At 35.1% G+C, this 26,176-nt stretch overlaps 1 protein-coding gene across 1 annotated transcript in view; it reads right to left on the bottom strand.

Annotated features, from left to right (window-relative positions):
* CD2AP (CD2 associated protein) overlaps positions 1–25,413 on the bottom strand; it is a 110,850-nt gene extending 85,437 nt beyond the window's left edge. The window contains exons 1-2 of the mRNA XM_023527690.1: positions 24,981–25,413; positions 2,611–2,771 (exon numbers count right to left, since the gene is read on the bottom strand). Of these exons, the coding sequence (XP_023383458.1) occupies positions 2,611–2,771; positions 24,981–24,984 (165 nt within the window). The 5' untranslated portion in view covers positions 24,985–25,413. The remainder of the gene's footprint in view (positions 1–2,610; positions 2,772–24,980) is intronic.
* Between the last annotated feature and the right edge of the window lie 763 nt (positions 25,414–26,176).

The raw sequence follows: 26,176 nt of genomic DNA, 5'->3' as shown, positions 1-26,176 counted from the left end.
CTCACTTATTTATTCAGCCATATTTATATCAGCATGACCTCATGTATATTTACAATCAACTTTGGGTAATAATTAAATACTAGGTTACTCTGTTGCTCAAACTGTTCTAGCTCAGAACACTGGGAGCTCTTTCAGGTTGGCTCTTATGTTCCTTCAATACAAATGGCCCAATCATTTTGTTTTTTCGAGCACTTCCTTACTTTCTGACACTACTAGATGCCCTAGGCTCATCCTGTATTTTCTTGCCACAGCCCTAAAATCAACCATTTCTCCAAAGAAATTCCTTTTATTGGAGAATGATATTTAGAAACCATGATCTGGGCACTGGGCATTTACTGGCATGTCACTGCTTCTAGGCCCTCGCAGCAGAAAGAGCTAAGAAATATATGTATGTATACGAACCCAAGAATAAAAACACACATATATAATTATTTCTGTATATATCTACACATATTTTAGACTAAACATGAGTTCATACTGATGTCTCTGACTCTAATCTGGTATTCTGTGGTTAATTTTTAATTCCAGACTGAGCTTCCTTCTAATACCTAGCATACTTAAAAGGTATCCTCTATTAGCAGGCAGTTCATTAAACTCAAGTTCTAGTATTAGTACTGAAACAGGAAAGTATAATGTATTTCAAAATGGAGTCCCATGATAGATCATCTCCATACTGAAACTATACATCAGCACATAATTAGAACCACATAAAAACCTCTCAATTTTTTTTTTTAACCAGTATTCAATTCTTTAATATACAGCTGACACTTGAACTATGCAGGTCTACTTACACAAATTTTTTCAATAAATACTATATAAGTATGTTTTCTTCCTTATGATTTTTATAATAACATTTTCTCTAGTTTACTTTGTTGTACAAATACATATAACATACAAAACATGTTAATCAACAATTTATGTTATCAGTAAAGCCTCCAATAAACAATAAGCTATTCATAGTTAAGTTTTAGAGAAATAAAGTTATATTCGGATTTTTGACTGTGAGAGGGTGGGGAGGTGAGGTGGTCAGTACACTTAACACCCGTTTTAATAGTCAATTGTATTTTCTTTGAAAAGCCACTCTCCATTAAAAAGGAGAGAGATAAGAGGTCAATGTCATGGCTTACTATACATACATCATCAATATACCATTTTAAATTGAAGAAAAGAAATTATGTGATTTGACCTATATCACACCACCTGCAAAGGGCAAAGTTGAAACTTGACTGTGTCTAAATTCCGTTTTCCACTCCAATTTCCATGGTATCTACATTATACTTCATTTTAGGTCATAAAAAAAAAAAAAAGAAGAAGAAGTCAACTTATAAAATAAAAAATAAAAACAAAAGTGACCTCCTCATAAGTTCAATTCCCTACTATAGCTTTTGTTGGTTATTTCAAGAGATAAAGTGTAGTTAGGTAAAGTATAGTTAGTTCACCTTCTCTAAAATCAATTAACAGAATAAAGCATGTGTTCATACTTAAAAATAAAACCACAACTAAAATAAACACAAATTTATTCACAGAATATTTAATAAATAACCACCTTGTGTGGGTATTCTAACAAATACTGTGCAAGATGAACAAACAAATGAGACACACAATCTAGGCCTTCCCGGAAAAACTCATCATTTTATGAGGGCAGATATGTGGTTGGGCATAAGAAAACTAATATAGAAAACAAAGACAACTAACTGTAAGTGAAGTGTAAATATACAGGTATCTTTACGCTTTTTTCCTTCTCTAAACAACTGTGATCTTTATTAGTCTATAACAGATTTAAGAATCTTGATTGTTTTCTGGCAAAGGTGACTAGGATATTTACTAAAAAAAGAATGTCTGGTAGTAGCTGAAGAAAAACTTTTACTTTGCTAGATTAACTGTTATAATACCGAAAAGCAACAAGAGATGATAAGACTTGAGTAAAGGGGCAACAACACTGGATTTCAGTTCAGATTCTATGTCTTATTAGCTAGCAAACACTGGGTAAACCATTCAACCTTTTAGTCTATACGTCACCATATTTAAGATGAGGCTATCATCTGCCCTACATCACAAGACATTTGAAGGCTCAAATAAGAATATACACAGCAAAACAACTTTGTAAGTTATAAAGTACTAGCCAAATGCAAACTACTATTTATTTAAAAAGACAGGTAAACAGGTAGGTACATAATACATATATACACATACAAATACACAGAATGTTGTTATATCCACCAGGACACCAAGCAACAATGATACCCATTACAGAGGTACTTAGACCGCTAGTTTTTTAAATTCTGCAGAGCAAAACCTCATCTAAAACAGAGGTCCCCAACCTTTTTGGCACCAGGAACTGGTGCTCCTATGAGAATCTAATGCCTGATGATCTGAGGTAGAGCTGAGGCGGTGATGCTAGAGCGGGGGAGTGGCTGCAAATAAAGATGAAGCTTCCCTCATTCACCTCCTGCTCTGTGGCCAAGTTCCTAACAGACCACGGACAGGTACCAGTCTACGGCCTGGGTATTGGGGAGCCTGACTTAAACGTATTAATTTTAAATATATATATTTCTTAACGTTAAAAATTAAATCCTATGAAGTAACAGCTAGATATTTAACTGAGCTTACCTTAACAAAATTATCAGGAAACATTCCTCTTCTCCCATTTAGTTCTCCTTCTAGCCATCCTTCCTCCTGTAGTTTTTTCACGTTCCTGATGATCTCCCCAACTCGAATAGTTAATTCATCATCATGTACAGCATCATAGTCATATTCCACAATATAGTCAACTAAAAAAAGAAAAATAAATGAATGTCTAAAACTTAATTCATGAAATACGATTAACTATAGTAGTAAATATAAAACTAAGGAGCCCGTTTAGCAACAGTATCATCAAGGCTTACTTCAATGATTTTAAATATTTGCATACATCAGCAAATTTCTTGATTACCTTAGTATAAAGCTCAGTACAAGTTTTAAGTGGAAGGCTCAATACAATGTATAATTCACGTAATCAGTTGTTCTTATAGTAAGATATATATTCCTTATGTCAGACAAACTCTAAGTTGATCCCCACGCGTTTCTTTGTGTAACTCCCTCTCTTGGAGTGTGGACATAGCCTATCACTGACTTTTAACCAACAGAACATGACAAGCATGCTGAATTCTGTTTTGACATAAGATTGTAATGTCCATCTTTCTAGAAACTCATTAGATGGCTTTGAAGATACAAGCAGCTATGTTGCGAGCTGGCCAATGGAGAGGGCCACATGCAAGCAACTAAGGAAGGTCTACAGCTGACAGCCAGCAAAAAATTGAGGCCCATAGTCCAACAGCCCACAGGGAACTGAATGACAGCCAACAACCATGTGAGCTTGGAAGCAGTACTTCCCCAGCTGAAAACCCAGTCCTGGCCAACACTTTGAATGCAGCCTTGCAGAGGACCCAGTCAGCCACGCCCAAAGTGCTGAATCACAAAATCAACGATATAATAAATGTATATGATTTTAAACTTCTATGTTTGTGGCAATATTGTCACATAACAATAGAATGGTATTAGAGAGATGAGGGCAGAGTTCCATGCAGTGGTGTGGGAGCGAGAAGGCAACCTATAATGAGAACTAACAGTCCAAGCAGGAGAAGAGGGTGTCTATGTAAAGGTGTTCAGTGACAATAGAAATGGAAAATTGCTTACATGCAAGGGGATTGATTAAATAAGTAAATATATGAAGAATAATGGAAGCCAAGTCTATGTCAGAGAAGAGTTATAAAGAAAAAAGGCTAGATTTAAACCTGTGATAATGTATGGGAATGAGAAGTATCTGCATGAACTTATATTTTCAATACATAAATATATACACGCACGCGCGCGCGCGCGCACACACACACACACACACACCCTAGCTGTCCAATGAAAGGGCCTGAAACCAGCCCAATGGCAATGAGCAAACCTAATGCTGAGATCTTATGAACACCACTTTCTACTAAAAGGAATCAGAAATCCTTCGGAAGACAGACAATTCCAGGGCTAAGGCAGGAAACAAGAAAAGCCTAAAACATATTATGCCTGAAAGCAAGAAGTTCTCAAAAAAAGATGAAATGATGCCGAAGAACACAAAGAAGTGATATCAAAAAAAGGCTCCCATTGGGCATACCAGGACAATTTAAGCATCATAATAAATAACGACAGTAACAGAACAAACTTCACTGAATAAAGAAACCATGAGTCCATACATGAATACATGTTAATTTCTTAAATTTTATAGTTGGATTATGATTAAGTAGGAAAAAGCCCTGAATTTCAGAAGAAAGGGATCAGTCAGAAAAAAATATTCAGAAGAAAGCCATCAGTCAGGAAAATATTCTTTGTACTGTACTTATAACATTTCTACAACTTACTATTTCAAAATTTTTAAAAATGTAAATGTAATACAAATTTGTATCCTTAAGAGATGTAAAGGCATACCTTGGAGATATTGCAGATTCAGTTCCAGACCACCACAATAAAGACAATATTGCAATAAAGCAAGTCACACATATCTTTTGGTTTCCTAGTGCATTTATTTTTACACAATACTGCAGTCTATTCTGTATGCAATAGCATTATGTTTTTTTAAAAAAATACACGTACCTTGATCAAAAAATACCTTATTGCTAAAAAATTTTACACATCATCTGAGCCTTCAGTGAATCATAATCTTATTGCTGGTGGAGGGTTTGGCCTCAATGTTAATGGCCGCTGATTGATAAGGGTGGTGGCTGCTAAAGACTGTCGTGGCTGTGGCAATTTCTTCTATTAAGACAATGAAGTTTACCACATCCACTGACTCTTCCTTTCACAGCAATTTCTCTGTAGCTTGCAATGCTGTTTCACAGCATTCTTCTCATAGTACAACTTCTTTCCAAATTGGGGTCAATCCTCTTAAAGCCTGCCCCTGCTTTATCAGCTAAATTTATATAACATTCTAAATCTTCTGTTGTTATTTCAACAATCTTTACAGCATCTTCACCAGAGGTAGATTCTATCTTAAGAAACTACTTTTCTTTGCTCATCCATAAGAAGCAACTTCTTATCCGTTAAATGTTTTATCATATAGCAATTCAGTCACATCTTCAGGTTCCACTTCTAGTTCTCTTGCTATTTCCACCACATCTGCAGTCACTTCCTCCACTAAAGTCTTGAACCCCCTCAAAGTCACCCATGAGAGCTGTAATCAACTTCTTCCAAACTCTTGTTAATGTTATTTTGACCTCTTCTCATGAACCATGAATGTTCTTAACGACATCTAGAATGGAGAATCCTTTCCAGAAGGTTTTCAATTTATTTTGCCCAGTTCCATCAGAAGAATCACTACTCATGACAGCTATAGCCTTACAAAATGTATTCCTTAAATAATAAGACTTGAAAGTCAAAATTTCAAAATTACTCCTTGATTCAAAGTGAGACATGAGACTGTTTTTTTCACTTGAACACTTAGAGGCCATTGTAGGTTTATAACTGGCTTAATTTCAATATTTTTGTGTCAGAATATAGGTAGACCCAGGGAGAAGAAGAGAGACTGGAGAACAGTTGGTCAATGGAGCAGTCAGAATACAACAACATTTACCAATTAAGTTCACCATTATATATGGGTGCAGTTCAAGACACCCCAAATTACAATAGTAACAAAGATCCCTGATCACAGATCACCATAAAAAATACTGAAAAACTTTGAAATACTGCAAAAATTACCAAAATGTGACCCATAGACATGAAGTGAGCAAACACTGTTTAAAAAAAAAAAAAGACTCCAATAGATGCATCCAAACACAGGGTTGCCACAAACCTTTGATTTGTTAAAAAAAAAAAAAAAAAAAACTTCAAAGCATAATAAAACAAGGTTATGCCTTTAATCAAGTTCATAAAATCTGAATAGAGTGCTATGAAAAAAAGCTGTTTAGAAATTTATGTCTTCCAACATGTCATATTAATTTCTTTTTTGGGCGGGAGGAGTGGGCGGAAGACAAATCCAAGAAAACTTTCAAAAAAAGGTAAAGCAAAGAGACATAAAGAAAATATGAAAGCAAGGACAAGACACAGATGATCAATCCAATCCAATCCAATCTCCAATATGCATAGAAAAATATAAAGAGTTATATTTCAAAATGTTAACAGACATCTGAAGGGATTTGAGATGTTGTTTATTATCTCCTTTTATTTCATCTTTAGTAAAAAATTAATCTCACACAAAAAAGTTCTGGACTTTGTCTCATCTCCTGGAAGAAGTTCTCTAGGAGGAGTGCTTTTGTTTATTTGGGAACCTTAGAGTTCCTTGGGCACCTCTGTTTACCCAGGGACTGCACCAATACTCTAAACATGTAATTATGTTGGGGGCTTTGGGCCATGCAGAGACTAAAGGGCTAGAGACTAAAGGTTAGTCACATGGGCAGTCAACTGTATCTTCTCAATAAAACACACCAAGGCTCAGGTGAGCTTCCCTGGTTGGCGATATTCTGCATATTGTCACATATCACTGCCAGGAGGAGTAAATGCTGTCCATGATTCCAGAGGGAGAAGACAACAGGAAGCTCCATTCCTGGAACTCTCCTGGAATCCATTCCATGTTTCTCTCTTCCCCTGGCTCATTTTAATCTGTATCCTATTATTATAATAAACCAGAGCCAAGAGTATGACAACTTTCATATTGTCCTTCTAGCAAATTATCAAACGTGAGAGCAATCTTGGGAAACCCCTAACTCTGCAGCTGGTGTCAGAAATGAAGGCAGTCTTGTAAATGGTAACCCATACTTTGGCATGTTTCTACAATAAAAATGTTAATTGGGTAAAAATAAGTTACTAAAAAACTATGCTCACCAGACACTATATAACAACTGTATTTACTGAAAAATTAAAACTGTTTAAATAAAATCTTTTTTAATTCGAGAGTTTGCTATACAACTTCATGCAGGACATCACTTATGTGATCTGTAGGAATAATAAAGTTATTACAATATGGCATCAAAGACCTTAGAGTAATGAAACATTAGATAATTTGGACTAACTATCCCAGGAAAGACAACTAAAAAAGCTGGATGAAATATAAAAATCACCTTCTTAAAAAGATTTAAAAACTAAAAATATACTAACGTTATCAGATAAAAGAAATCCAAGTGAGGAATGGAACCAAGAGAGATCATAAATACAATACTGAGGCTACTTTTGCCCAGGGAGGTATTTGTCAATGCTAAACACATGAGAGGCTAAACTATACTTCCAGCAGCTCTGCAATTTTAGGGTAAAGCAGTATAGTCCAAGGACTATCAAGGGTGGTACCTCTGAGGAACCAACACAAAATTTGGGATAAGACCCTAAATAAGTGCATCCAAGTACTAGAGCCCAGTTTAATGTTACTTGGATGACTCAAGAAACCTCACACCTGCACTGTGGACTGTGGTTCAAGACAAAACAGAAGTAATCAAAATCTTCTCTAGAAGATATCCTAGACCTAAAATTGTGTCAAAGAATATTTTTTTAATTTACAACATCCAGACATAAGCAAAGATAACCAGTAAAGTAAAAAAACATCATAAATAAAAACTTAGAGAAACAAGAAATAAAAGAAACATCCCAATAAACTCGATATTATAATTATCAGATATAGACTTTAAAATAATGTTTGCCATGTTCACAGATAAAAAATTCAGCTTGAAAACTGACACACAGTTGAATATTGTACACAGTAAGAATGCAAACTTGAAAAAGAACTACACAGGTATTTTCTGATGAAGACAATAACCAAATTAGGAACTCAATGGATGAGTAAAAATATATTAGGTACAGCTGCAGAAAACTAGCTAAAACTAAAGCAGGTAAACAGAAACTAACCAAAATGAAGCTGAGACACACAAAAATATGGAAAATATAAAAAAAGACTGTAAGAGACATAGAAGATATACAAAGACAGTCTAACGCATTTAACTGTGGGGTCCCAGAAGGAGAATCTAAAAAGTAAATATCTGAAAAGTTAATAGCTATGAATTCGCCAAATTTATAAAAGATATCAGTCCATGTAATCAAGAAGTCTAAACAATTCCACACGGAATAAACAAAAAGAAATCTCAAACTCAAAAAAGTAAAATTGCAACAACAAAAAAAAGACAAAGAGGAAAAATATCTTAGAAGAGGCAAATAAAAAGACAGGCTACACAACAAACAACACTTGAGAAAATACCCTTAAAAACAAGAGAAAAATAAACATTTCTGGTCAGCAAAAACTGAGAGAAACTAAAAGACACTCTAGAGCAAAGAAAAGGAAAAAGATCCAATATGAAACATGTCAGATAAGGAAAGGAAAAAATAAGCAAAAGAAGCTGTAAATATATAGTTTTATACACAGAGTAAAATAATAACACAAAAATTAACGCAAAATAGATGAAAAACTTGAATGTAAAATCTGAAACCATAAAACGCCTAGAAGAAAACAGGCTGTCAGCTTTTTGATATCAGTCTTGGCAGATTTTTCTTTAATTTGACATCAAAAGTAAAGGCAACGAAAGCAAAAACAAACAAGTGGTACTGTATCACACTAAAAGATGAGGAAAGGTGAAGGTGGTCAAAGGGTATAAAACGTCAATCATAAAATAATTAAGTCCTGGAGATGTAATACACAGCATGGTAACTATAGTTAATAATACTGTATACTGCATATTTGAAAGTTGCTGAGAGTAAATCTTAAAAATTCTCATTACAAGAAAAAATTGCCTAACTGTATGGTAATAAACATTAACTAGACTTACTGTGATAATGATTTTGCAATATATACAAATATCAAATCATACAGAGCCAAAACTAATGAAATACAATATGACCATTATACCCCAATTTAATAATACTATGAAGGAAAATAAAAATATTGAGAGTGAAATAACAGCAGCAGTATCGAAGTCAGGACTAAAAAGTATTCTAAGATCTTTGCATGGTATAGAAAGAGAATAAAGGTATCAGTTAACATTAGATTTTTAAAAGTTAAGAAAGCATGTGGTAATCACTATAATAATAGAATGAGTTTTAAAATACCAAACAAAAAATAAATACTTTAAGAGTTTCAACTCCAACATGTAAAAAGCTTGGAAGCTGTCACTCGCACCCTTACAACAACAAAAAAAAAACGCTAAACAAACTGAAAATCAATGACTTTCCTTGGACCCATCGGAGAATTGAGGACACAGGGCAAACCACTACAAGATATAGAGAGACAGGCATATTCAGAGAGTCACAGCCAAGTTCTACTAGATCACCTCCAGTAGAAATAACTGGAACCATAAACTGGTAGGAACACTATTATTACTTTCCCAGGGCTGTCATAATAAACTATCACAAACTATGTGACTTAAAACGTTATTCTCTCACAGTTATAGCTCTGGAGGCCAGAGCATGAAATCAAGGTATCGGCAGTGTTGGATCTTTCTAAAGACTTTATGAAAGAATTGCTCCACATCTCTATCTTGGCTTCTGGCACTCCCAGGCTTGTATAATTCCAATCTCTGCCTCCATCCACACATGGCCTTCCCTTTCTGTATCTGTCTCGAATTTCCCTCTCCTTATTCTTAATAAGGACAGCAGCCACTGGATTTACGGCCAATCCTAAACCTAAGATATCATACTAAGATCCTTCATTATATCTGCAAAGACTCTATTTCCAAATAATGTAACATTCATACTTACAAGGGCTTAGGACCAGGGCTTAGGACTTGAACAAATCATTTTGGGGACAAAAAGTCGATCTAATACAAACACTTATATCCTAATTTTGATGAACTGCTAAAGGCTGAGTGTAAAATATAATGGGAAAACTAGTGGAGACTGCAGTCTTAAGGGCCCAGCACTTTTGTGAGTTTTACGTCTAGAAATCCCAACGGGCTCTCACAGTAAAGAGCCCATGAAGATCTCTTTGTAGTTCTGACAAGGGAGAAGGTAAAAGTAATCACTGTGAAATAACCAGAAACCAGAGCATTCTCCATATCAAATATCTTCTCTCCAGGGAAAAGACTTTACCAGGGCCTTACCTCTCACCTGTGGAAAGGGCTTTTCTCAGATTCCAATCCCCTCTTACCATTCTGTCTCATGTGGGAGCAGGGAGATGGAAGGAGCTAAGAAAGTCTTGTAAAGGTCACAGTCTCAGAACATAGACCCACTAAAAGTTTGAGATTTAATTCTAAAATTATAAGATGCTTCCACTGCCCTACACCTTACCACCACACCAATGGGGCTCCAGTATGAGTTAATTGCTACTGAAAGAGTTGTACAATGCAGATATTATCTGAGAAAGAGTTCTTAGGGAAACCCAAAGACAGCAGGAGAGACAAAAACAAGGACACTAAAGGAATATGAAGCCTCTGGCACCTACAGCAAGAGCAAATATTAAACAAAGCACAACTCTTAGCAAGATTAATATAACACCTCACACTAAAGACCTATTTACCTCAGCTCCTATTACCTAATACAGCATGTCTAACTTTCAATAAAAAAATTACACATCATGCTTTCAAAAGGCAAGAAAAGACACAAAGACAAAGCATCAGATCTGATTCCAAATATAACGTGTTTTGGAATCAGACAGGGAATTTACAATAACTATGGTTCATATGTTATGGGTGATGATGGAAAAAAACAGACAACATGCAAGAACAGTGGGTCAGGTAAACAGATGGAAACTAAGAAATAATCAAGAGGAAACACTAGAAATCAAAAACACGGTAACAGAAATAAAGGATCCCACTGGTGAGTTCATCAGCAGTCCAGACAATGCCAAGGACAGAGTCAGTAAGCTTTCAGATGGGTCAACAAAAACTTCCCAAACTGAAATACAAAGAGAAAAAAAAATTAAAAAAAAAAAAGAACATCCATAACTGTGGAACAATTTCAAAAGATATAACATATCTGTAATTCAAATGACAGAAAAGGAAAGAGGAGGAAACAGTGGAAGAAATAAGTAATAATGCTAGAAATTCTTCAAAGTTAGTAACATACTCCAAAGTACACATGAAGGGAGCTCAGAGAACACGAAACAGGATAATTGTGGAAAAGTCCACACCTAAGCAAACCATATTCAAACTGCCAAAATCCAAAGACAGAGAAAATCTTGAAAGGAGCCATAAGATAAAAACACCTTGTCTACAGAGGAACAAAGATAAGAATTCCATCAGGCTTCTTTCTCTTCGGAAACACTTAAACAAGAAAAGTACACTATTTAAAGCATTGAAAGAAAAAAACTACCACTTAGAATTCTATATCCAGTGAAATTATCCTTCAAAAATGGAAAAGAAATATTTTTCTCAAACAAAACCAAGAATTCATTGCCAGACTTTCCTCAAAAGAAATGTTAATATAGTGCTTCAAAAGAACTCAAATCTACATAAAGGAAGTGTGATGGCAAAGAAATAAGTGAAGGTGAAACAAAATCTTTTATTTTTTATTCTTAACTGATTTACAAGATAACTGTTTAAAATAATAATAGTAACCATGTATTGGGTGATTACAGCATTCAGACAGGTAAATGAATTACAGCAATGTCATAAAAGCAAAAGGAGGAACTGCGAACATACTCTATGGTACCTATATTACACATGAAGTGGTACAGTGTTATTTAAAGGTGAACTTACTTATATATGTGTATTAAAAATCCTAGCACAGCTACTAAAATAATTTAAGTATAATTGATATGCGAAGAAGACATGAAATGGAATCATATAAAATGTTCAACTGAAACCAGAGAAAACATAAAAATAAGGGGGAAATCAATAGAACCCAAATTGGTCATTTGAAAAGATCAATAAAATTGATAAATCTCTAGAAAAATAATCGAGAACTAAAAAAATTAGAAGATCCAAATTACCTATATCAGGAATAAAAGAGGGGATATAACTAGAGACTTTACATTCATTAAAAAAATTATAATAGGGGAAAACTACAAATAAGATACATGTATAGAAAAACCTCAGAGTTTTGGTACTTCAGTAGTTTCAGATAATGCGAATAAACTATTTTTAAAATTCAATATGTAGTTACAAACTTTTCGGGGGGAAAAAAAAATCTCAAGGCCCAGATGGTTTTCCTGGTATATTCTACCAAATATTTAAAGAAGAAATCTGCCAATTCTACACCATAAGATACTACTACTACATATCTATTAGAACGGCTAAAATAAAAAAAATTCTAACAAGGATGTGAATCAGTTGCAACTCACAAAAAGAGTTTGGCAGTTTCATATAAAGTTAAACGTATACTTAATATAAGACCCAGCAATCCTACTTCTAGGTGTATATATATACACACACACACACACACACACACACACACACACACACACACACACACACACTCTCTCTCTCTCTCTCTCTCTCTCTCTCTCTCTCTCTCTGGAGAAGTAAAGTTTACATTCGCATAAAAGCCTATACACAACTGTCCCACTAAAAAGCTCTTAGCATGAGGTCTTAACCTCAAGCTTTGTCCCAGAACACATAAGCGTTAGGGCTAAATTAGTAACTCGGTTTCTCTCAGGATACCTAGATTTATAACATATAAATTCAGAACTAATTTACATTATTAGGTCAATGGTTCACAACCAGGATGATTTTGTCCCACAGAGGATACTTGGCAATATTAGTGCAATGGTTCTCAACCAACAAAATTTTGCCCCACAGGGCACACTTGGCAATGTCTGGAGACATTTTTGCTTGCTACAGCTTGAGAAATGCTACTGGCATCTAGTGGTTAGAGGCTAAGAATGCTGCTAAGCATCCATCAATGCAATGCACAAGACAGCCTCCCCACAACAAATAATCTGGATCAAATGTCAACACAATATTGCCAAGGTTGAAAAAGATTGTATAAGGGAAACATGCGATATATCTATTTTCATCTCACACCATATCCCATAATTCTAGTTGAGTAAAAAAGAACTCTTAACACAGAAGCAACAAAGGAAGGAAGGAAAGAAGGAAGGAGGGAGGGAGGGAGGAAAGGAGGGAGGGAAGGAAATAAAAGTGAGTATCGAAACTGTGGAAAGAGGAGAAATTTCTAAACTTAAGGCAAACAAAGCAATCGAAATTTCAAAGCAAACAAGGTAGAAACTGGAAATAAATATTTGCAGCAAACAAGGCAAAGAATTAAAAGCATATTTAAGAACCAAAGAGAAAAATATAAAAATCTAGATTGACAAACAAGTAAAATAAAGTGATTTAAAATGAAGTATGTTCACTCTAAGAACTTTATTCTCACTTTAAAAAAAAAGAAGAAACATTTTTACTTAACAACTTGACTTCACGTGCGGGGTATTGGTGGAATATTTTTTAAAGAGTCTTCTGGTTGTTAAGCGTATTTGTAAAAACACTTATAATTAAGAAAGTAGTGATATTTTAAAAGAATATCTGAAAATCAACCTTAAAAATCTTAAAATCCAGAAAATTCTTAAAAGGTTATGCACAAAAATATTGATGGCAATATTATAAAAATTTTCCGACTGTTCTGCCTTAATAAACATGTATTCTTTTAATAATGAAAAATCACTTCATTAAAAAATTATATAAACAATTTACACAAATTTCAAACAGGTTTGAGTTATATGGGCATTCACTATGGAATGTTTACTTTGGTTTCTGTCAATACAAAATATCACAATGGCATTTAGTTGGATCTGTCAAATCAAACTTATTCAATATAATGCCACTGGTTATATCATACCATTGAGCATTAACCTTTGTCTATTATAGCAAAGGACAAAATACAGAAAGTTATACAAAAATTAACAAAAACAAACTTCACTATAAATTCGAAACAATTATAAGCTTTACTGCCAAAGAAGAATATAATAAAAACACTTTAATGGTTACATTCCTTATTTTCTACTAAAAAAAGAAAGAAAAATTATTTTTACTTTTGTTTCTAGGATTAAATGTTTATTTTTTACCATAACGCAAAAAATCTTTATTAGAAACTTCATTATTTCTAGGACTACCTTTACCATAAATGGAGAAATGCCATTAACCGATGACCTTTCATTATTTAAGTCCCCTAAAGTTCCCCAGATCCATTAGTCAAAATACTAATAAAAAGGCCAGTATCATCGCTTAAGTCTTTTTAATATATATTACAATTTCTGTCATTTATTTCCTCCAGTTTGTTTAAATATAGAACTGATAAGCAGCATTTGAGAGATAAGTTAAATCCAATCATTCTTAAGATATAAATAAAACCCACTCCTCCTTTTTTGTATTTCAAATAGAGTGCATGTTTGCATAGTACTGTACACTCTTAACACATATTCAAAAAGAAAAGAATAAAACGTGGTATAAGGAATTTTTTATAGTATTACATTCCTTTTAACATCACTAAATCAGACCAACATGTGACAGATACCCACAAAAATAACCTTAATCAAAGTTTGAAAAACAAAAAGATTTAATCTCAGACTACTTAATTAGTCCCAAACAAAAAAATTATCATGCACGTGTGATTAATGGCACCTCCCAAAATAAATCCTAAAAACAATACACAAAATCCATCTAAAGAGCATAAAGTTGAAAAATTCAACTGAATATTCTTCATGCATATTTTTATTCCCTCTATTAACTTTGAAAAAAACACTAGAAATTAATTTTAAGTACATTTCAACCCAGATTAAAAATACATAATATTTGTCATAGTTTATAGAAATCAGCAAAAAAATCCTGATACCTACGTAAAAGACAAATGTGTAACAATTAAAATTTAAGTCTTTTAAGAGAAAATAGTTACCCAAATACATGAGCAATGTGTAATACCATCCACCATTTTAGGTGATAAATATTTAAATTTCTTTATTTTTAAACCACATTAAGATAGTAATTTCAAATCATATTTCTTGCTCTTTTTAGCTCAACATTCTCCCCTTTCTCAAAGTGTTTTAAGAAATAATGAAAAGGACACGCTTTGAAATCGGACCAATGCAATTTTGATCCTGCCTTCTTGACATCCTGTCTCTGATCTTGCGTAACAATCTAACTTCGATTTCTGATCCTGAAGACTGGAAACAATGATGTTTTACCCCAGAATGCTCTTGTGGGGATTAAGTGCTCAATAAAATGCCTAGCATTTAAGTATTCTTTGAATGTTAATAAACTGCAAAACATCGGCTAATAAATTTTAAGCTTACGAAAAATGGGAAGTTGCTATAAAAGACAATTTCACTCGCTTTCTAAGTAGACTTTTATAAACATAACGGAGTTAACTCCAAGAACCTCTAAGAATAATCGGAATAATGAAAAAATTTGAATCATTTGAATTTCTGCATGTTTCCTTGCACCCACCAAAAATGCATAAATACAAAAAGCAATAACTTAAATTCTTAGAATGAAATGTGTTAAATTCAAATTACAAAAAAATAAAATTTATCTGGCTAGGTAGGGTTAAGAGCAAGGGACTATGTTTTACTCATCTTTGTATTCCCAAGCCCCATCACAGTGCCTGACATGTAGTATGTACGCAAGAGCTATTTGTAGCATTAAAAAGATGGTGTATTGTAAATTCTTATTTCAACAGAAGTATAATCATACTCAATCTCATTCAGCAAATATTTGAGTGACTGCTACTGAAAGCACTTGTTCTAGGCACTCGGATACATCTAAGGGGAAAAAAGAGCTTTCTGCACTCCTGGAGTTTATATTCTAAAAAGATGAAACAGAAATAAATGATAAACAGGAAATAAGGAAATTACACAGTAAGTTACAATGTGGACAGAATGGATTAAAAAAAAAAGGTAGAGCAGGATAAGAGAATCATGAATGCCTATTATCTGTTACTCAAATGACACCTCTCAGAGGAAGAGTTAGAAATTAATTCCACATTTTATAGTAGTTAAGAGTGTAAGCACTGAAACAGAATTGCCTGGATTCAGTACTAATTACTATTTCCGTGCTTGTTTCCTAATCCGTAAAATAAGAAAAATTACAGTACCCAAAAATGTGTAATTTGCTGTGAGAATGAGGTAACATCTGTGAAGTGCTTGAAACAATGCCTTAGACCAAAGTACTACCTAGTAAATACTCGCTAAATATTAACACCTATACAATACTGTACTGCAATCTCCCTAATAATTAAGCAAATGGAGTGCAAGGATATTGCTCACCTTTTTATTTTGAATGCTTCTGTCTGTGCTGACTGATGTGTCCAAAGATCTCAAAAAACATCTGTCAAATTTAAGCCAAAGTATTTACTGACAAAATAGAATTGTAATTACTATTTTTCTGGGAAAAAACAATTAGCGTGGAATATGACTGATTAAAAAGAAGTAGAAATGTTAGAATGTGAGAAAGAAATCACATCATAGCTATTTAACAGTCCTTCAGAATTTTTTTCAGATCACAGAGCACACTGAAAAGCCAATAAAAGACATAGACCCTTCGGCCAGAAAAATTCCATCACAAAGGTCTGTGCAAAATTTTACGTTTAAAATTTACAGGTTTCTGAAATGTTTCCCCATGTCATTTCTGAGAACTTATCAGATCCCCAATAATTATGTGTTTTCCTTTTCAGTTTTTGACCAACAACATTCATCTATTGTGAAATACTACTCTTAATCTTACGTATCTCAAAAGGTAAGCACTATAAACTGAAAGAACAGCTCTATTATTACTAAAGCCAAATTATACCTTCAAGTAACAATCCAAATGTCATTCAAAAGCTTCAAATCTAATACAATAGTAGGCCAAGTGCCAAAATCCACATTTTATTTAGAAAACAGAATGAAATAAACTTCAGAGCTATTATATGCAATCCACTAAACTGAACATTTTTTCCATGAGAAAATGTACTTAAGTTTTTAATTATAATAAATCATGACTAAATATCTAATGCAGAATTAATCAAGTAAGATCAAAAACAGTTTATCATTAACAAACCCTAAAATAGTACAATTCCTTATAAAAATTTGCAGTTGCATAACACTTTTAAAATAATTTCATAAAGTTAAATTAGATTCAAAACAAACCTAATAAGGTTTATATTCTAAAACTGTACTGTCCAGCTGGTAACCACCAGCCACAGATGTCTACTAAGCACCTGAATTGTACCTAGTCCAAACTGAGATGTTATATAAACATAAAATACACACCAAATTCAAAAACAGAAAAACAATGTAAACTATCACAATAACTTTTTATATTGAACATATGTTGAAATAATGTATTTTTAACCCAACAAAGCCAACAAATTAAGATTAATTTCCCATTCTTTTATTTTTTTAACATAGCTTACTAGAAAATTTTAAATTTACATGTAACTGATCAATTCACTATGTTTCAAAGAACATATGCATATCTGCTTCTAAGTACCCACTAAGATGGTATAACTTTACAGTTTAACAAATATTGTTCCATTATTTAAAACAAACTTTTAAGCAAATTAAACCTTTATGCCTAAATTTGTCTAACATGATAAACTAGAGACTCATAAAGAAATGTTTCTCATCTGCAAAACAGGAAACATCAACGTAACATACATAGGGAAGGCAATCAGCAGGCCCATCTGACAAGAAGCTTAATATCCCAGATTAGTGAGTCTCTATTAAAGGGACTTAAGAGCCTCAATGAGTCATACAGAAAGGATTAAAGAGTTTATTTCTAAAATGAAAGTTAGAACTCATCCACCGACTTGAAATAGGAGCTCCATTAGGCAACGTTCTGTTGGTCTGGTTTAGGTGGACATATTTCAATATATTTACATTTTGTATTATTCATTAGGCTGGCATCCTCTCCCCAATTACTCCAAATTAAGGTACTATTGAATAACAGACTTAGTAGACACATAGCAGGCTCACTATTTTCTGCTAGTCATTAAGGGTGTTAAATTTTTTAAATAGAATAAGTGATGTGGTCTCTGGCATTAATGAGCTCAGGGCAAGAAAGGTCAATATAGATGAAATGAATAACAAGAGTTTTTATTTAGGCTTTAAACTGAGGTTCTAATATAAACTAAATTGGGCTTTATAGAATATAAGAAATTTAGGATATTTTTGTGAGAAAGGGGTTATCTTGAAATTTAAAATAAAGCTTTTACATTTCCACTTAACATTCATTCAGAAAATTCTGAACTCTCAACAGATTTATTTTCATCATTTAAGGTAATTTTTTAAACTGATTCATAAAACATATTTGATAAGAATGATCTAATCAGGAGGTAAGTAAAATCGGAGTCTTTATTTTATATAGCGTGCACAGATGCACGTGTGCAAGCATATGTGCACGTGCACGCGCGCGCGCACACACACACACACACACACGCACTCCAAAACAGTAAGGCGAAATACTCATCAGAGTGCAACCTGCTGCAGCAGAGCAGTAATTTTAATGGAAGTCTAATACAAAAACTTTGATACTAGCAAATCACATTTCTAAATAAAAATTAAAAAACATAAAGACTATATACATTTGAATGACCAACTTTAAATGTCTCCTTAAAACATTACGCTATTTTAATCAAGACTATAAATGGTCTCAATTTTAAAAATATATGAACTTATATATCTATAATCCAAAACAATTTTGCACCTGATTATTACAATAACCATGATAAATACTCTAGGAATAACACTGTTAATAGCTAATAAAGCCTGTCTAGATGTTGGGTAAAGTTTTGGCCTCCTCAGTACTGGGGCACTGATAGATACTAAGAAGGTTAAAACAGCTTTAATATTTCAGGTAAAAGGATCTTAAAGACATCAGTCCAACTGAAAGTGTGCTTCACTCTAGACTCGGTGCCAGGAGTAGGAAAAAAATATCCTGGCTACTGTCAAGTACTCTCTATGTCACTGGTCAAACTAACGAGAGATGAATAAATCCTTCCAATGTAGAAATCTATATCCTGATCTTCTTTATGCTTCCCCTAGCACATTTTAACATTTCTGATGTTGCCATATATCCTTTTAATGTATTACATTTCCTCTCTTGTTTGAATTTCTAATTATTCACAAGTCTTATTCTTACTACAACACTGTAAACCATCCCAACACATTCATGACACTCATCAACAAGTGGAGGGAGGGAGAGGCAGGAGTATTTATATCATAGTTTCCAGGGGTTGTGGAAAATTTTTTAAAAATCCAGATGATTCAATATCCACCCCCCCACCTTATCCCCACCCCCATTGCCAATACTGCTGTAAACTACATGCAGCACCAAAACTTGTATTTGTCCTAATTCCTCTAGTTCCTAGCACCGCATCAATCACATTGCTCATATTAAAGCAAATTCTTCTTGATTAATAATCTCTCATCTAAAGCTCCTTTCCTTGATGTGACTTTGTGACAGAACCTTTCTCTTAGTGTTCATGGTAACTGTTACTGTTACCATATTTGAAATATTTTTTTACTAGAAAACTCCTAGTGATTACATGCCACAGTCACTGTCTTTTAATTACCTTGACACTAAATCATTAAAAAGAAACTGAACTAAGTGGCACTAAAATAGGCATTGGAATTTAGGATCCCATGTTTGTCATCTCTGCCTTGCAAATTATTTGAGCAACAAAATGGAGTCATGAAGAGAAGTTTAACAAAGTATACAAAATTTGAAAGATTATGAAATTCAAGTGTACTGGAAAGGACTGATATAGCATAAATAGGTCCAGGAAAGAAAGAGCCCGTAGCACTGCCTTATCTGACTCTAAATCAACATCTTAGGCTAGATGTAAATTTAGAACAATGAATTTTTAAAAAAAGAGTTTTGTCTTAGAGTAAAAGCTCTTTTAAGAGCAAACAACTAGTAAATATGCTTTCAGTTGAATTAGACAGTAGAATATCCAGGCACTTGAGACCTTCAGAAACTAACAAACAAAATCCAAAACAAAACTAAAAGGAAGTAATGTCAAATTTAATGCAAAGGAGAGAACATTTAAGAGCCCAGAAAGAAAATGCCTACCTCACTTCGGACTAAAAACCAAGATTATGACTGAAAAAGTATTACATATAGCACAGTCTCAGGTCAGAGAAGCCCTATTAAGATTATGAAGAAAATCCTATCTGCTTAACAGTGGTAATAAATGACTGTGAACTTGTCTGAATATCTAACTTAAATCTAAAAGAAAGCTATGGAGAGTGAGATGGGAGATGGAAGAAGTGTGAGGGAAGACTGAAAAGGACAAGCAAGCACACTACACTAAAAAAAGAAAAGAAAAGGAAAAGATAAAAAGAAAATGAAATAAAACAAAACAAAAGTTTTTCTAATATCTGCCTAACACCACTTCAGTGAAACCAAGAGGCCAAAAATTAGTAGTACTTTCAAGATTCTTATGCCTTACCTGGCCATTTATTATTATGTTGGCAGTTATGAATACTTAACACTCAAGGATTGTATGCTTGTTTCTGAAACTGACTGATATGCTGAAACTTTGTAATTTGCTCTGCACTGAGTCTAAAAAGAGAGGACTCAGGTGAAAGAGATCACAGCAAAGAAAAATCAGACACATTAAATCCCTGAGGCCAAGTAAACAAAGGGAGTGCTAGACTGTGACCAGAGAATATCCTCAAGTATTTAGATAGAGGATCCCATTTCACCCCAGTTATCCAGGACCATTTATATCACATTTATAGACCCATCTACTAATGTAGATAACTAATATGGTCCCAAGACAAAAAAAAAAAAAAAAAATACACATAAGATCTATAGCGCTGGAGTTCGGCATCATGTCAATTTACTGCTTGGCTCATCTCAAACAATTCCAATAACCAAGCTGATCCTGGAAACAAATGTGTCTACCTTTTCTATTTCATAAGAAACTTGGACCCTGTCTGGTTTTGCTTTCCTGTAGCTATGTCTTCAAGGCCTACAACCAAATCCCATTTCTTCCTCTTTCCCCCAAGATGCCAATCTGAACCTCTACCTAGTGCCTACTATCAACCACCATCCCAACTCCCACACCAAGTTGGCCTGCTCCAACTATCTGTCTACACTGCCTTCTACTATACAAATCTCTCATGCTGACGGGCTGACCGTAGGCATATATGGACGAACCACTATCTAGATTTCCAAGACCGGTTTCTGGCCTCTCCCCAATTTAGAAAGACATATATCTTGCTTGAGGTCAATCTGCCTAGTAGTTGGATACCAAATCCTACAACTAAGCAAGTCACAGTTCAATCGTAATGATTACCCAATTTACCTAAATTTCAATGACATATTAGGTTTTATTCACTCTTTCTTTTCTGAACACAAACTGAAACTCTTCAGATCTCTCACACCATGCCTTACCAGTTCACCTAGGAAGCAGACCTGCAGTTTCCTATTTTCACCCAAATCAAGAATCACTGCATCTCTTTCTTTGCCTATCTTCAAGCCCTTGACAAGACACCATTTATTTCTATGTACTGAAAAATTAAACATTTATGATACTTAAAATACATTTAATAGAATAGTCCATGATTGAGGAGGGGAGGAAAAAATACCATAAATTTGGATTATATATCAAAAAATTGGAGGTATTTTTGATTGGCAATATGGAATGAACCAAACGCACTTCATATTTTATAACTTTTATATTAAATGCCTTATAATTTAGGTCATCTTATTAATGTGCCATTTTATTTTGCAAAACCCTCATTTAGAGAAATACATAGCAAATTTTAGGCTAGTTTCTATAGGAAAATATAAAATATCATGAATGTGAATTTTCACATTGTGATTTTATTGAATTAGAAATATTCGAAATTTGATACTTAGAAAAATCTGACTATGAGTACTTACTAAATAATAAAAATGATCATTAGATTTGCTAGAGACCCAACTTCAAAACAAGTTTCCTAATATTCCTCTTTTATGCTCCTAGTTTAATTGAAGTAAATCCTAAGACTGAAAGGTAAACCATTAATGGGCAATTTCCACTTGCCACTACTTATCTGTATGAATCAAGATTTTCTCCAAACGATGCAACGAAGTAAAATAAAGAAATAAATCACTCAAATATATAATTGCATATATCATTTCTAAACCGATTGCATATTTTTCTCCATTAAAACTACCTCATAGTTTAAACATGCTGAACTTGTTACATATGTGATCTTATAAAAAATAATTTAAACTAAAAAGTTCATAACCTTATCTAAAATAAAAATTCAGTCCTTAAAATTCACTTACTTTTTCAAAAATAAAAGTTCACATGTAGTGACATTTTGTACCATTTGTTTTCTCTTATTCCACTACAAAATGAAGATCTGTACTTTCCAAGAAAAATAACTATTGCCTCTCTCTCTAAAGCTCTCTCCAAATTCTTTCACACATAATGCCTCAAAGTTCCTCGATGTATTTATAATGTAGAAACTAAAAACAGTGCTTTAGTTTAACATAAAATACATATAAGTCTCTAATAGTACCCATCCTACTTAGTTTTTCCTAAATTACTAAACTTACTACCAATAATAAACTTTCTCCATAGTATATACTCAAAAATGAAAGTATCTTCCTACATAATTTTTGTAGAGATACAACAAGTAAAATTCAATTTCTGCATTAATAAAAAACCACCTCATCCCACTGATCCTTTAAATACAATATGCTGCTTCTAATCAAGGTCAAAACCTGAGAATTGCTTTTTCAAGAATTATAAAAATGAAAATAACAGCAACCAGCACTGCAACTATTCTAAGCATTTTACAAGTATTAGCTCATTCAATCTTCCTAACAACCTATGAAGTTGATATTTTTAATCACATTCATAGATTAAAAAACTGAAGCAGAGATTAAGTAACTTAGTCACAACAGCTAGTAGGTGGAAGAGCCAGGATTTGACCTTAAGCTGTCCCAGTCCAGAGCCCACACTCTTAATTCTTTACCCGTACCACCTAAATGTAGGACCCATCACTTCACAGATATCCAAATTATTTCAAAACAAAAAATTAAAGGTTTTTTCATTTTGTGACAAACCAGGAAAAATATCATGTAAATATTTTAAGCTGTTATCTTAAATCATAAGAAATAAAGACTGTTGATAACAAAACCAAGCAAATTAGATTTATATTAAAGAGGAAATTCCCTTTAAATCATTTTGATAATTTTAATATGAAAGATTACATAACCAGTAAATTTAAAGTATACATTCATATGGAAATGTATGACAAATATCTTTCAAAAATTAACTACAAATGCACCTAAGTAACCAACCTTCAAAACACACTGTGGGCAGTCAAGGTGAGAGTATGCAAACAACATACTTTACCAAGATAATCTGGCAACTCACCTAACCAGAACTCAGCAAGAAGTCACTAAGAAAAGGCCCTTGGACAATTAAAATAGTTAATCCAATGTTCAAGTATTGATACTCATTTACTTTTCTCAAGAGGATCTCACACAGTAAGGAAGAGTACGTATTTTTCACTTGTAAGAACTACAAATATGAAACTTCAAAATGCAAAGGAATATCATCAACAGTCCAATTAACAGATCCTCAAGGCATCAAAGTACCTGACTTCACAAATTATGACTGTAGGTCATCAAGAGGTTTAATTATATTTTGCATCCTATTCAAGACAGAAAAGAATTGCATATTTAATTTTAGTATGATTTTCATCCAAAGCAGTTTAAGTGGTTTTATAATTTGATGCTTAAAGGAATAAACTCTCAATCACCCAGTAAGCTCAACTAATCAATTAGAAAGTAATTCATGTGACAGTTCCAAATACCAAAGGTTTGGGTTCAAGAGCATTTAGAGTACAAAAGTTATCTGAAAGCAAGACGGAGATGGGGGAACAGAAACATAAAAAGCCTAAGACATCACAGAAGAGCAAGGCGAGTGTCTATAAACACTACGCTTAAAGCATTCCCCGCAAAACAATGTGTGGGCAGAAAGTGCCACATCAGCAGTATTCTGTATCTGTCCGGCTTCTAAATCATTTGTTAGTTTCATAAATTATTAATTTTGGTTAATAGTTTGTTGATATAAAGCAGTACCAACTCACAGCTGCAAAAAAGTGATAGTATCCTCCTAATTTATTCTACAAAACCAAAATTAAGATTACTCCCACAGAACATGCTTATGCCTTACGGTGACGCAAATTTATGCTTTAAGGTGGCACACTTTTTTTTTAAGCAGCTCACTTTTAAATTGCTTTTAATTTTTCAAGGATTAAGGGAGATAGTGCCTACCCCACACCGCACTTTGTTATCAAAAGAATTGTTACACTACTCCTCAAAACTCCCTTTCAAACCAGGCTGCGCCACATTCTGCTTTCTCTAGCTCCAAGCAAAGCTTTAAAATACTAAATAACATATAAAGCTTTGTACTTTTCCCTCCTCTAGCAAGGAAGTCTAACTCCAAACAGGAAACTGCTTCTCAAAGGGTTCAACACAGAAATTCTATCAAACCCAAACCCAGTCCTCAGTTAAGAGATTTAATATTTAAATGCCAACATATTTGCACAGGTAGAAACGGAGAAAATACTCAAGCTTCCCTGGCATTGAGGCATCCCTTGCAAGTTTTAGCAGGGCGAAAGAGGGGGAGGGAATTGCCTTGCCTAACAAACAAACAAGGAAAAACGAAAAAAAAAAAAAATTAAGCCAATCTATACAAAGCCTCGTAGAAGATAAAGAAGTTGAAAGTGCTACTTTTATCAAGTTTTTCAATCACCCTCCCCCATGGGGGAGGGAAGAAGAGGCTGGGGAAGAGAGGGAAACTCCAGGCTGAGTTCAGCTGGACAGTGGGCGAGGAGAGGTGACTGGGTACCCCTATCCCCCATCTCCTCACCTTTCCCAAGAGCAGAAAAAGACGCGGGGAGGGGAGCGCGAGAGGAAGAACCCGCAAACCCTCCGACTAATTTTTCCGCCAAAAGAGCAAGGTGGAAGGCAGAAGAAGGAGGGGCGGACGGGAGGGTTCGGTGTTGCCGGCAGCGGCAGACGCGCGTCTCCGCGCGCGTCTCTTCCCCGCGGAGACCGAGAAGGGGAACCGCCTTCCCGAAAGGGAGGGTCGGCCGGGCGATGGGAAGCGCCCCCCGAGTCTCTTACCCATGCTGGGGACGCCGGCAGGGAGAAGCCCAGCGCCGCTGCTCCTCCTCCAGCTGCTCGCGCGGCCGCTCTCGCGGCAGGAGGCCGGCCCTGCGCTCCGCTCTTGCCCCTCCAGAGCTCAGGCGGGACGAGGAGGCGCCTCCATCCGCCCGCGGCGCTCCCTGGACAGTCTCGTCAGCGCGGCCGTGAGGAAGAGGCGGCGGCTACTCGCGCTGGTTCTCCGCCGGAGCCGCGACAGCGGGAGGGCTCTCCCCCGCCCGTCCAGATGGCGGCTTTCCCACTCTCGGTCGCACCCGCAGGGGGGTGGGACTTGCCGGTTCGTCTTGGCCGCTGGCTCCCACCCCGAGCGCCGGCCGAGCCTCGGAGCCCGCCCCTCGCCTCTCTTTCACTGCCTGCCGTTCTAGAACGCGACGCCAAAGACTAAGGTGGAAACCGGGACCGAAGCGAGGAAGGTGTCGGAGCTGGGCCGGGTGGAGGCAAATCTCGCGAGAATCCCTTGTTCTCCCTGCCCCGCCCCCGCCGCTTCCCGGCTCACCACCCGGCCCCCGGCTGGTGCCAGGTGCGGTGACGTCATGGCCGGGGGTTCGCCTGTCGCCGGCGTCCAGGTGCGGCGAGCGGAAGAGAGAAGAATCCGGAGGAGTAGCAGTTAGTCCTCCGCCGTGAGTTCGGAACAGCTGAAACGGAAGTTTTGTGTGGTTTGTCGCCTTAGATGGGTACAAAGAGTTTTCGCTGATAGGAAAAGTGAGCCTGGGTTGCCCCACTTTCCGAGGCGGCGATGTGGTGTTGCTTTCTGCAGAGGGGGACCTAAAAGAAAAGAGGCAGCGAGAGAGAGTGAGCCCTCTTGCTTTCCACCTTCGGAGGCCCAGCTGCTAACCGAATCCCAAAGTTTACCCTGCAAAGTTCCTTACGAATCAGAAGCATGTCTTCGTCGGGGAAAAAAAAAAAAAAAAAACCTTAGGCACAAAATCTATTTTACAGAAATAAATTATTGGTTTCATTTAGTCTCTGTCAGTTTAAGACAATTTTTAAATCCCTTTTCTCTTTTGGGAATACAATTTGTTACATAATGGGAAGTGGGGGGGATATTCATGATTTGAAATTCCAGGCATTTTTTAGCTTCAATATGAAGAAGGGTCTAAGGTTATTGTAATCAAACAGCCTTTTCTTAGAGTTAGAAACAAGTATAATTAATTCAG

The sequence above is a fragment of the Pteropus vampyrus genome, unplaced genomic scaffold, assembly GCF_000151845.1.
Source record: "Pteropus vampyrus isolate Shadow unplaced genomic scaffold, Pvam_2.0 Scaffold18, whole genome shotgun sequence".
NCBI classification, from domain to species: Eukaryota; Metazoa; Chordata; class Mammalia; order Chiroptera; family Pteropodidae; genus Pteropus; species Pteropus vampyrus.
This window is presented reverse-complemented; position numbering and strand designations above follow the sequence as displayed.